The following is a 13,429-nucleotide window of genomic DNA, read 5'->3' as shown; positions in this document are numbered from 1 at the left end:
TACTAGGTGATAAAAGGAAAATGATATGTCAACATAGTAACCTGTTCAGGTTTTTTTTTTTAGATGGAGAGGAATAAAACAAGGGGATTACAGCGTAGATCAAAACAACACACAATGACACTGGCTAATTACTCAAGTCTAATGCACAATAGGAACACATCAAGCCCCACAAATTTTCAGGACTCTTTTAACATTACATGTAGCTGTTGTTCTCTTTTCCATATTCAAGGTATTTTTTGAAAAGACTACAACATGTAGCAACTTAGGAAATATCTTCATAATACATTAACATGCTTATTCAGCTAGCTCACACAACTTTTTCCTATTTTCCTCGAGGCAAATCCAGTATCACACTCAGTCTGGACTTGCCTTCCAAGCTTACGCTCTACGGAAAATCTGTGAGAAGCACAGAGCTGACACACACCACAGAACCTACTACATTTGCATATTACATCCAACATTTGTTTATACTGGAGAGCCATTCTATTGGCGGCCTGCTTGTTCACATAGGTCTAACAAGTCCAGGGTCTGCAGAATCACCAACAAAACTCAGTTCAAAATAAATACAAACAATAAAAACACTAGGCTTAATGTATATATATATATATATATATATTCAACTATAAGCAAAGAAAAAGAAAAGGTACAACCCCAAAAATTTGTACACCAAATCTTATTGGGACACTTATTTACCTCTGGAACTGAAAGCTCAAGGCGGAACTTAGGTCCATCATAGTGATGCAGGACAGGCCTAAAAGCATCTTCCTCCAATGCCTTGCATAGGTTCCTAACACGGATCCTTACCTATTTATTGGGAGAAATGAAATACTATGACTCAGTAAGGGAGTCTTGAGAATGATAATTTAAGTGTTTCAGTTCATCAATGATATTTTACCTGAGCAGGAAACCTCGATTCGCCTTTGCATTTTTTGTCTTCCCATGCGGTTGGATCAATGTTAGAGCCCCCAAAACTAGCTGCCTGTAAAAGAAACAAATTATAGAACTATTAAGAATTCAAAATAATAATAATATCTTTCATGCGCAAAACTAACCATAAATGTATAAAACCTTAAGATTTTATTAATGACAAAACACTCCATCAATTTCGACAAGTCCTCATGCCCATTCACGTCCTAGATCTACTGACATAAGCTCAGTTTTAAAACAGCTAAAAAGAAAAAAATCTCTTCCAGAAGATTCAATCAGTCAAATGGGAAGGAAGCCCATCTTCCCAAACTTGTAAACCAAGAAAGAAATTTTAAAATGATAAATCTTTTACCCCAAATTCACATAGATGCGTGAGGAAAAAAGGAATTTTCAAGTAACTGGATCCTGGTTCAACAAAATCAGGGCCCATCTTCCAGAGATTCAATCAGTCAAATGGGAAGGGAGCCCATCTTCCCAAACTTGTAAACCAAGAAAGAAACTTTAAAATGATAAATCTTTTGCCCCAAATTCACATAGATGAGTGAGGAAAAAAAGAATTTTCAAGTTACTGGATCCTGGACCTGGTTCAACAAAATCAGGGCTTCCATAAGCAAGGTTATCAAACAAAAGAAAGAGGAAATAACCATTTTCAAGTTTCCTGATACTAAAGCTTCAAACACTGCAGAATAAACCAATAAGAATTGTAGTAGTAAAGTGTATGGAAGTACAAACCTCAAAAATACCATGCAATTGGTGAGTAGTGTAGTTATAGAGAAACAAAGGTAAGCCTGGTGTTATAGCCCGAACAGAGTCTCTATATCTTGGAGGTAGACCTAACAAATGAGCACGATAATCAACACAAAAGGATTTATTGAAGGAAAATAAATACATCACATTATCCATATAATTTGATATCAGAAACAGATGTGTTATAAAGATGCATTCAAACTAACTACTGTTACTTGATGTTCCGGCAGAAGTGCATGGTCTCAAGATCTTCTTGTTCTCAGAATATTCATTGAAAATAATGCAAAAATATTTTTGAAGGGCAAACTGCTTCCCACATATTATATGAGTTAATGAGTGTAAAATGCCTGAACTGTTCCCAGCAAAGTACATAAGTTAAATGAGGAGAATATAAAGCAAGAAAATCACTATTACCAAATAGTTGTCGCTTCAAATCTTCCTGCATGGTATCATTGTTACACACAAAGATGTACCCTCCAAGAACCTCATTTCGAGGGAGTGTCTCTGAAGCAGGCAAGGTCTTGAACCTTTTGTCCATTGCACTGTTGCCACCGGTGTTCTCATTATTGGTATTACTGTTATTGCTATTGCTGCTTAGCTCTTTGTTGTTGTGATTGCCATTATGCTTGTTAACATTCACATTTCCCATAACATTGGCATTACTTTTCGGGTATGCTGCATTCATGTTGTAAAGACCATTCCTGAAATTACTTTTGTTCATGTTGTCAGTCACTTTGGGTTCCAAGTTCAACATGTTGAAGTTAAGGTTTTCAAATTTATTATCTTCCTGAAACACATTTCTATCCCTTGGCCTTATTTCAGATGGACCTTTGGATAGATCAAGGTTATTGAACCGTTCCCCCTTTGACCTTGTCTGCTCAGCCAATTTAGAAGCAACCATCAGCCACTTGTGATCCTCAGAGACCTTTGATTGTCCTCGGAGTTCATCGCCCAATTGCCAAAAGCTATTCATGCTCTCCATCTTGCAAAGCCTAATGAAATCACAGACCAACAACAGATCCTGTACAAAATTTAATTGCAAAAGGAGAACTGAATGAGTATAGACACAAAAGAGACCATTAGCTCATCAAATTAAGCAGTATCTTAAAGCAATGCCAATAAAGTGTATATGTGTATGTAGTAAACAAACAAAATCACTGCCTCCATCATCATCATTACACCAGTCAAATGCATATGAATGCCTTCAAGGGATGGATCTCATTATTCAATCAAACACCGTGATGCAAAACTAAGTACCACAAATAGGCATCTGATGATATCATATGCTCTATTACTTCTCCAAAATGTTCATTCTGAACAATTCAATAACATTCAAACATCAAACCCAAAGAAGAAACAGATTTATATAAGATATCCATTCAACTAAAAGAGAGAAACAACTTTGAGGCCGAGAAACCAAGAACTGATATCTATCATATTAATAAAAACTTCGTTTTTGAAAGAAGATAAGTGAAGGAAAGCAGATAAAGAATCTGATTCAAAGCATTTTCCTTCCTCCCTATAATTCTGCAGAAGAAACAAACAGCTTATCTTTCAATTTCTAACTAAAACATTTCACTTCAGTGCTAATTCCAAGCAAAGATGAAATAACTTCGAGGTAATTGGACTGCCTCGATCCAACACCAGTGACAAAAAAAAAGGGAAGGCCTAGGCAATGGAAAAAAGGATCACATAAAAACCCAGATTCAAAATTTTCAAATTCTTCTGTTTCCACCAATTTCTTAGCAAACAAAAATCCCCAAAAAACCAGACCATAAAATAATTCCTCCAATTTCCCCCGTATCTGACTCCAATGTGAGCACATTTCCTCGAATCATCAACGAAAGAGAGAAAAGAAAGACACTGAAATCGAACACCTTAAAAACATGCACTATTGCATAATACGATAACTGAAAGGTAAAAACTTCACTGACCTAATGCAATACGCAAAGGAAACCTTGATTATTAGTCTTGAATGCGAAAATTTAGGGTTGATCTAACGGATCTGCATGGCTATTATTCAAGAAATTACCCTAGATTTCGGGATCGAAAATACAAAGAGCGAAAGAACTCACCTTTATCTTCTTCGCCTGTGAAAGCTTGAAGACTCGACAGAGTGGGGGTCCGGGGGAGGGCGATATTTTGGTATTTATAGAAGAGACTGTGACGAAAATGCTCCTACAAGATCACACAATTACATCACTACCACTCTCGTTCGAAACTTTCCAACTGCTGTAAATTATTTATGATACCACGCGCTTGTAGGCTGCGTGGGAGCTACTATATACTCACGGGCTCACAGTCACAGCTCACATGTCACTAGAGAATTCTTTAAAATCAGGCAAAAAAATTATTTTTAATTTTATAATTATTTAGAAATAACTATAAGTATATGAAATTTTCTATTTTTCCATTACATATGCTTTTAAAACTTTACAAAATAATTTGAAACTTATCATAATGCTTTAGATATAAAAATGATTAGGGCATTATTATAAAATTGAGGAAATTTTATTTATAAGTGAATGTGATATGATTTAAAGAGAAGTTGGAACACGAGCTATTGATGCGGTTGGTTTGGATGGTGGTGAGATGATGAGGGGTCTTGTGTCATACTGTGCTTTTTAAGCAGGTGATTAAATTAAGTGCTGTCGGCAAAAGATATTTCGAACCGTTGGATCAAAGTTGATGTTGTATGACATGACGTCATGCACGTGTTTCTCCGCCCGTGCCTCCTCCTCTTTCTGCTTTTACTTCCACCCAATTGAATTTTATCCGTTTGTTACGTTCGTAAAGTTGCATAGACCATTATTATTATTATTATTTAATAATCATTTTTAAATATTATCACTTTCGAGTTCTTCTTAGTTTTCCACGCGAATTAAATTTGGGTTTACTATAAATAATATCTAGTCAATTGATTCGACAGGAGCCATTATAAATGAGATCATAATTGATATTTAATTTTAGCATATTTATTTATTTGACCCCATAATTTTGTAAGATAAAAAAAAAAATCGTATTTACATAAGTAGTAAGGCTCTCATAATCTCGTTGAACTAATAACGAATCAATTTTATCATATTTATTTATTTGACTCCATAATTTTGTAAGATATAAAAAAGAATCGTATTTACATAAGTGGTAAGGGTTTTATAATCTCGTTGAACTAATAACGAAGAACGATATTTATACGATTAGATATGAATCATTTAAAATAAATAATATTAAAATATTAAAATATAAATTAATGAGAGTTAAGTACTCGATATTACAATAAGACCCAAAATTCTATCACCGACCAACTAAAAATTTATAAATATGCAAAGGCGAGGCAAATAGACACCTCACATGATCTAAACAATGTCTATTTTGCCCATGGCAACTATGAACTACCCATTTTTTTAAAACAATCTAGAACAAATGTGTACAAAATTTTTTATTTATTTTTTCGATTAAAGGACTGTTCTTGGGTCTAAAATTAGGTGGCAGCTCACTATCTTGAAGCTATTGGGTCTGCATCCATTGGTGCAAGGGGAGAGAGCTTTATAATTCTACTGTTCTGGCAACCCAACTTGTTCCATAACCAAAAGAAAGAAGAGAGAAAAAGCCAATGAGGGACTTGGAGTGTCCCGTGAACTGCAGACCATGACGTTATTAAATGGCATAAGTTTGTAATCATCTTCATATGATGGGTTCTCTTTTTATCATTTTTAAAGTAGTTGGTGGGATTGGGTTGCGGTGTAACGTTGATGGTTGTGGAATCTGCATCAAATGGAACTCCCATACGTTTTCGGAGTCATCTTTCTTTTTTTAAGGGGATGGATGGTGGCCAATTTGGGAACATCAACCACCAATTCGGAGTGGATGCCCGTTTCAATTTCCTTTGCCCCCATTTCTAGATGTCTCGATTTCTTGACTGCCCCTAGCACGTTTTCTCTATCATTGCCCTCTTCTATTTCTTTTGCGTAATTTAAGTGATATTTAGGGCCCACATATCATGATTTGTGGATTTTATTCTTACAATTTTATGATTAAATTTAATACGCATGTTATCATTCTGGCTACCTTTTATTTGAATGATGCCCAAGTAAACTTTTGGACTTTGCTTGCAAATCCAACTATCCTATGTGGGGTGATGCATTCGCTGTAAGAGAATTTGTAATGTCAACGGTAGTTTCTTCTACGTTTGTCATGCACTTGTGGGCTAAAATGTTGAAGGATGGTGTTACATTTATGTGTGTTTTCATCGTGTTTTCTCTCTTCTACTTGCTCACATAATAACTGATAATTGAGTACAAATATATCAAAGGGATCTTCTTTAACTCAATCGTCATTAATCTTCTAAATATGGCATATGAAGGAACCTAATTTGTTAAACGAGTCCTGATATGTTTCAGACTATCACAAATTAGAAACCTATTTGAGTTGCACATCATTATTTTGTTACACATGTAAAAGTAATGATTGACTCAATAAGAAATGTTTTATGAGTTAGCACTCGATTGTAGTATGTTGTCATGGTGAAAAAACATAACATGCCCTCACCATGATATATCTAGTGACTTGGATGAACCTTTGAAGCTGTTATGTCAAGCATTAGTCAAAATGTTGATATGTCCAATTAACATGAATTATTTCAATCATTTATTTACCATCGTATGAATAGACTTTGATACTCAAACAACAACCATTATGCTCTTTACAAGAGCATGATTGATCTAACTATTAACAATCTAACTTTGTTTCCATAATCATGAGAGAAGATGGTTAACTTAACCATGATCAACTAACTCTAGTTAAGGAAACGACATAAACATATGAAACCCTTAACTTCATCAAGAGGCAACTTGTTTGTATTCCCTATTGCCTTAATTCACTTCACTTCACATACACAAATTCTACATTTGGTATTACAATTGAATCATCATTTGAGCTAATCATTTGTTTCATGTGAGCCATTATATTAACTTGAACATTAGAGTATAGTCGGAAAGTGCTCGAGTGTTCTTCTATGTAGGAGTTCATTTTAATGGAGTACGTGAATTTGCTTGATCACCAAGCCACAAGGCAAGATAGTTATTGGACTCACTTATTTATGTATCAAGTCATTATGATACAATTATTAAACATATAGTATTCAAATAAACAACTACATGATATTGAAATAGCAACACCTTTAATACTCTAACAGATTCATTATAACCTCTGAGTGGATACAAGTCTTTTCAATAACAAAAAATTTGATCTATGAAAAGCGTTTTGAAATCATAGAGTAAATTAGTTAGTATTGATTCTCTTAAAGCATTCAACCCTAAAACACATTTAAGTAAGATATTTATGAGAGAAAATCTAATCGAGTTCAAATTAATTTAAAAATCATATTTTAAATTAAAAAAGATTTGAAAAAAATTCATTCTCAATTTAAATAATTTTAAATCATTTTTCAATTTTTTTTTAAATTCTTAAAAGATTTGGAAAGATTCTCCTTATTAGTTTTTTTAAATTATAAATTTAACTTAATAATTTTAAAAGGATTTGAAAATATTTTGTATTTTAAATTAAAAAAGATTTGAAAAAATGTTTGTTTTTGAATTCTTAATTTTTTTTTTCAAATATGTTTTCCAAATTTCTTAAAAGATTTGAAAAAATTTTATTTTTTAATTTCTCTATTTAAAATCATCAATTAAAAATTTATTTCCAAATTATTTTCATTATTTGAAAAAATATATATTTTTGAATTCTCAATTTGAAATTTAAAATTCTTTCCAAATCAATTAAGATATTTTAGTTTAAATTTAAAAATTTAATTCAACCCTACTTTACCAAAAAAAAAAAAAAAAAAGACTAACTTGTCTATACTCAAACCTTTTTTAACTTATTTATAAGATTTTCAAATTTTGAATAAAAGTAAGTTAATGTTTAACATTTTTTAATCAAATGTGACCGACCAAATTTGATATGATTAGCTAATAAACTCAAAACAAAAATATTTTTCATTAATTTGAATTGAATGTAATTGTATTTTGATCAAATTTATGTTGGATTTGCACAATCAATTTAATTAACAAGATTGTTTTTGGGTCAATTAGTATAGAATGAATGAATTTAACTCAAGTTAACCTGTTTAATAATTATACTTACTAACTTAATAATAGACCACACTTATACTCATTTAATATTTGATTTTTATTAAATATATCAGTTGAGTAATAAAAGTGAAATAAAACCTTATTATTAAACGAGTTATACCACATGTTATTTAATAATTAAATCGTATTTAAGTTTTTATTTTAAACTCATTATTATTTACGTCTGTATTGACATATTTATTCAAGTATTTAAATTTTAACATAATACAACGATCTACCAATACGAGCATTTAGCCTTTGTTAGATGATTATACGGTGAACGACTAGATGTTTTAATAAGGGGATTTTCGTTTATAAAACCACTGTCACGTCCTAAGTATCGTACGGCAATTTTATTTTAAGCTAGTTATAGACACAATAAAAAAATTACACCACAAAACGATTAAATACTTATGTGGAGCTTGTTTAAGATAACTCGACAATACTAATACAGGGACACGTCAGAGAGAACGAGACTAAATGTCTAGTAGATTCCCAGGTGTCATAAACTTAGGCGTCCGCGTGTGCCTTGGGCTACCTTAATTCGAAGACACGCATGCTAGAAAACTGAAATACCCTCTCAATTTCCACAGAGCGCGTGGCTCAAACTCCACAAAGAAGAACAGGGAGTCGTTTACTAGCACGCGCTTAAACGCGAATGGGCCTGTTAAACGACCTTTTCTCCCATTTGTAAACAGCCCTACTGGGCCGTCTTCGCCGTTCACTCTATTCAAAGGCCCGCCTCACCTCTTCGAACCCTAGAATCCAAGAGGAAATATACATTACATAGCTATAGATATTTTTCGTACGGAAGCTTAGTATCGGTAGCCATGGATATGCAGAGCGACTTCGATCGGCTCCTCTTCTTCGAGCACGCTCGCAAGACAGCTGAAGCAACCTACGCCAAGAACCCTCAGGATGCCGATGTTCGTATCATCTCCTTATCCTTGAATCTCTTGTTTTTATCCGAGATTGTTTATTCTCATGCCTATCGCTCTGTTTGGTTCATGAGAAGTCCTAGGAAAATAAATGGAAAATCGAAATCTGATAGTGTCATAGGCTGGGATTGGAATGCCTGCTTTGAGATTCCGAGTTTATTTTATTTTTCCGCACGATTTCTCGGAAACCAAACATTGGATTTGTTCGATAACGAAAGTTTCAATTTATTGTTTTTCTTTTTTTCTTTGTCAGAACTTGACGAGGTGGGGAGGAGCGCTGCTTGAGTTATCTCAGTTCCAGAGCGTGCCCGATTCAAAGAAGATGATTCAAGGTATGGATCCCTCTTCCTAATAATGAAGTTTTGGGGCAAAAGAGGGGTGAAAATCGTAAGAACCCTAGTTTCGATGGCTCAGTAGTTTGATTATGCAGACGCGATCTCGAAGCTGGAGGAGGCGTTGATGCTGAATCCCAATAAACACGACACCCTTTGGTGCCTGGGAAATGCTCACACTTCTCATGCGTTTCTGACTCCTGATCAGGATGAGGCCAGGGATTATTTTGACAAGGCATCTCAATACTTTCAGCAAGCTGTTGATGAGGTAACTTCTCTGCCAAAACCACAATGTAGTAATATGAAATTATGAATACAGTAGATATCTCTGTTTTATTCTTGCAGAATTCTGATAAAAGTGGTTCTCTTACCTGTAGGATCCAGGGAATGATCTTTATCGCAAGTCTTTAGAAGTGGCAGCTAAGGTATTCATCCTTATGACCCCGTGGAAATATAATTTTGCTTTATGCTGTCTGAGTGATGTGAATTGGCTCCTTTTTCTTGGTCTTTCTCATTAGAAATTAAACCTCTGTAGCATGGTTTCTATTAGTGCAATCCAACTTGGTTCTGCTTGGAGTTTCTTACCTTATTTAGGTGAAGCCTTGGTTCTTTTCTCACGACCAGCTGTTACATGATCTGTGGTTTTAATTTTGGTAGTCTTTTCACAGTTAGGTCCCCCCTGCGGTGTCCCCTTGTGTTCATGAGATTCTCCTTTATTGTCAAACCAGGTTTTCACAAAGATCAGATTACATGGTTATGTATTAGGAGCTTTACCACACAAAGAGTTTGTGATGTGGTAGCTGCATAAATCATATCGCGTAGCATGGAAAATTTGATATGATACCCAAATTATGCCGCTATCTAGATATTAAAAACATGTTTGCTTTGGGCTATCTGTGTATGAATTGTATTTAGAAGTTAGATTGTCGTTAGTTTCGCATGCAAGATTAGATTCTCATTTGATCAAAGAGTGGAATGGTTTGCTTTGGTCAGGAGCTGGATAGATATTAATTAGCCAAGTAAGAGAATAAGACTACCAACTGCTTGTTTGTACAAGTTTATATATGTTTTATGGTTGTCACCTCCTTTGTAAACTCAAAGGAGCAATTTGATAGCTAGAATCTTATGCTTAGCTTTCTATTATCTTAAAGGAAAATGATATAAAACATTCATGCTTATGGGAGCTCAAGCTGTTGGCTGCTGAATTTTTTTACAACCTTTAGTTATTTCATGATATCAAGTCATACATACTTGTTGCTTATGTTATAATCATCAATCTAACAACCCAAGTGACAATGCTTTTGAGAGAAAAAGTAATCTTAGGAGCCCACTTGAAGCACATGATGGACACCTAACTTTCCATTGTTGGCACCCAACGTTCAAGTGTCAAGCAGTCTAGGGATTCTAACGGGCAAGTGTTGGACTAGTAAAGAATTTGATAAGGCTTAGGTGGGTGTTCCACCTTTCTAAATTAATTTCATGTCTTCTAGTATTTCTGTTGATAAGAGTATTGCTATTGATGATTTGAGGGAAAAAGTAATCTTAGGAGCCGACTTGAAGCACATGATGGGCACCTAACTTGCTATTGTTGGCACCCAACTTTCAAGTGTCAAGCAGTCTAGGGATCCTAACGCCCAAGTGCTGGGCTTGTTAAGAATTTGATAAAGCTTAGGTGGGTGTTCCACCTTTCTAAATTAATTTCATGTCTTCTAAAACTGTGGAAATGATAAAGAGTATTTCTGTTGGTGATAATGCATGAGCTGTAACTGATGAGTCATTGTTGTGATGATAGAACTGTATAGGCATTTTCAAAGAATTATTTGCTGAGAGAGGTTTTCTTTTACCTCATCATTTTATCAAAAATTTGTTCTTGGACTACTCTTCTCTATACCCGATTGATATGATGTTTGAATCTTTTTCTAAAATTAATATGTACTGTGTCCTTAGGCTCCTGAACTACACATGGAGATCCATAAACAAGGTTTTAGTCAACAGGCGATGGGTGCAGGGTCCTCTACTTCTACTGGTACAAAGGTGATCTTCTAAGACTCCCTTTTCCTGTTAGTTTGTGGTTATCATTGGAATGATGCTGTTATATAAATATATTGCTATCTTATTTCTTTCTGCACTACTCAATTAAGTATCATACTCTTTAGAATAGATGGAGGAGTTTGGACTACTGCTGATTGGGAAGTAAAGAGAATGAATAAGGGTTTACATTACACTCTTGGCCCAATGATTTGGTTGACCCACAGGCTTGACATGTTTGTTCATGGATTATATAGACACTATTAGTAGTTCAAGGGTTGCATATGAGCATGGTTCAATTACAGCCTTTTCTTTTGCATTTGCAGCCTTCCTGCTCACATACATATACTCGAATCATGGTTCTATCGATAGATTAATAATCATTTACCTCTTGTAAGTCATGCTGCATACCTACATTTGCATCTACCAATGCAAAAACACGGATATAGATATGGGGAAGGACACAGCAACATCGTTAGAATCAGGAATGGAAGGGGCAAATGTTCCAGTTGATGAAGATCCTTGTTGGATTGCCCTTCCAAAGGCACTTTATGTAAACTCGATACAAACAGTTGGATTTGTGCACTAGGATTTGGTGAAAGTTTAGACCAATGACCAACCTTACATGAGCTTCCACAAACAAAGGGATATCTCTGTTAATTGTATCCCTCAGGAACCTTGGATGTAATATTTCATTGGGGAAACATCTTTCATCAATTTCTGCAATGAAATGTGTGTTCTGTTAGCAACTGGTATTCAGCTAGCAATGAAGTTGGGTAAGGAATGGATAATACTGGTTTTGGGTCCTAGACTAGTGAATATTTTTATGAGAGAGGTTTTTAATTCACATAGCGTCAAAGATGACTTTGTTTCTTTTGTGAAAATTGTACTTTACACAAACTCTGTGCTCACGCTTTATGCTTGACAGCACGGTCTCACTCTTGAATTGCTTATATTTATTTTTTATCAGCTGATAAGTATATCTTAAGTTGGATTTTTGATTCATCTCTTTCAGACTTCGAAGAAAAAGAAGAGTAGCGATCTCAAGTATGACATATTTGGATGGATAATCCTTGCTGTTGGCATTGTTGCATGGGTAGGCTTTGCTAAATCCCATGTGCCACCACCTCCTCCAAGATAAGCAGTGTTGGTTTGTATATCAGGTACTTTGGAGATGAAACAACCATCAGAGGTTCGAGAAGATTGAGAACTACATGGGTTATTCCATGTACAAGTTAATTTTTTAATGAAGTCGTGTTTTCCAAATGTAAACTGATTAATAAGTAGCTGTCATCCATATGAAATATTAATTTTTAATCTTAGTGAATATTGGCTGAGAAGCTTTAGGTTTTTCAAATTTTATGTTTGCCATGTGTCATTGTTGTGGTACAGCCTTGTTTCTTTTTCATTACCACATTTTAGAGGATGTAGTTAAGGCTGAGATTCACTGCCTGGTAAACCAATGAACTACAAAATTAGAAGTTGTGCTTGTGATATGAGCCCATTGTTTATCTAATTGATAGTTACACTCTTGACCGGATGGAAGAAAAAGGAAAAATAAAAAAATGAAATCCAGATAATCTATTGTGATTTTGTGCAGTTTCAATTGGAGCGTTGCCTCCATCACTGATTGTACTGCTTGTTGACTTAAATCCATCCATCGTTGCACGGGTGTGTTGCTTCCAACTGCTTCAATTGGTTTGCTTGTTGACTCGGTTGTACCAATGCGTGGCTAGCCTTTTTCATCCATTCAGGCTATTTGTGCGCTTTAAGTTTATAGTTCTTTTGGTAGCTGGCGGGTCTGTTCGGTGGGAGCTGCGGGACATGTTGCTCTTTGGTTTTTGGGGTGCTTGGTTGGTTTAATACCCAAGTTGTATATGCCAATTACACTTCCCTCGCATATGGTCACTGGAAGGAATGAAATGGGGATTATAGCTCGAACAAAAATCCTGAATTAGCCGTCAGGGGATGCAGGTCGAAAAAGAAGGATCGAATGCCAAACCCTTCTCGAACATCTTCCTTTCAGTGAGCATCTGCTACTTACGTTCAGGCGTAAGGATGAAAATTTTGCGATCCCATATTATGTTCATATGCTGTTAAACTGCTTCACAAAAGCCCCTAGCCTTGGAGTAGAGGGAAGCTATAAACTTGGCTTTAATAATAAGTATACGAATATAGACAAGTAAAATATCGCGGATTGCTTGATAGATATGGGCGCCTTATCTAATACGTAACAGGTTTGGTCTTCTGTAGTTAGCTATGCATATACGTTTCCTTTCTTGAGGTTTCGTATTTTTATTTTTATTTAATAGAAAAATGAAACATT

General features: G+C 34.9%; 2 protein-coding genes across 5 annotated transcripts; one reads left to right on the top strand and one right to left on the bottom strand.

Annotated features, from left to right (window-relative positions):
* Positions 1–128: 128 nt before the first annotated feature.
* On the bottom strand, positions 129–3,924 carry LOC100253249 (B2 protein). Of its 4 annotated transcripts, none has more exons than XM_002269628.5 (6): positions 3,750–3,924; positions 2,089–2,695; positions 1,660–1,760; positions 896–979; positions 694–804; positions 129–528 (listed from the first exon to the last, which is right to left on the bottom strand). In XM_002269628.5, the coding sequence occupies exons 2-6, from the start codon at positions 2,654–2,656 to the stop codon at positions 484–486; spliced, it is 909 nt and encodes a 302-aa protein (XP_002269664.1). In that variant the 5' UTR covers positions 2,657–2,695; positions 3,750–3,924; the 3' UTR covers positions 129–483. The 4 variants fall into 4 exon arrangements, with proteins under 4 accessions (XP_002269664.1, XP_059598911.1, XP_059598910.1 ...); XM_059742928.1 differs by having other exon boundaries at positions 3,609–3,789; XM_059742927.1 differs by having other exon boundaries at positions 129–804.
* A 4,530-nt stretch (positions 3,925–8,454) lies between these two features.
* On the top strand, positions 8,455–12,599 carry LOC100248125 (mitochondrial import receptor subunit TOM20). The gene is made up of 6 exons (XM_002269759.5): positions 8,455–8,731; positions 8,997–9,075; positions 9,174–9,343; positions 9,453–9,500; positions 11,023–11,109; positions 12,119–12,599. The coding sequence occupies exons 1-6, from the start codon at positions 8,636–8,638 to the stop codon at positions 12,242–12,244; spliced, it is 606 nt and encodes a 201-aa protein (XP_002269795.1). The 5' UTR covers positions 8,455–8,635; the 3' UTR covers positions 12,245–12,599.
* The last annotated feature ends 830 nt before the right edge of the window (positions 12,600–13,429 follow it).

The sequence above is a fragment of the Vitis vinifera genome, chromosome 14 (genome assembly GCF_030704535.1).
Source record: "Vitis vinifera cultivar Pinot Noir 40024 chromosome 14, ASM3070453v1".
NCBI lineage: Eukaryota > Viridiplantae > Streptophyta > Magnoliopsida > Vitales > Vitaceae > Vitis > Vitis vinifera.
Note: the sequence above shows the minus strand (reverse complement) of the source record. Positions and strands in the feature narration are given on the sequence as shown.

Excerpts from the sequence above, each read along its gene's own strand:
- LOC100253249 (XM_059742927.1), bottom strand. The coding sequence starts at position 2,656 with ATGGAGAGCATGAATAGCTTTTGGCAATTGGGCGATGAACTCCGAGGA. Across the intron at positions 980-1,659 it reads AATTGCATGGTATTTTTGAG|GCAGCTAGTTTTGGGGGCTC; the intron begins GTTTGTACTTCC and ends TTTCTTTTACAG. Across the intron at positions 805-895 it reads AATCGAGGTTTCCTGCTCAG|GTAAGGATCCGTGTTAGGAA; the intron begins GTAAAATATCAT and ends CCCAATAAATAG.
- LOC100248125 (XM_002269759.5), top strand. The coding sequence starts at position 8,636 with ATGGATATGCAGAGCGACTTCGATCGGCTCCTCTTCTTCGAGCACGCT. Across the intron at positions 8,732-8,996 it reads AGAACCCTCAGGATGCCGAT|AACTTGACGAGGTGGGGAGG; the intron begins GTTCGTATCATC and ends TTTCTTTGTCAG. Across the intron at positions 11,110-12,118 it reads CTACTTCTACTGGTACAAAG|ACTTCGAAGAAAAAGAAGAG; the intron begins GTGATCTTCTAA and ends CATCTCTTTCAG.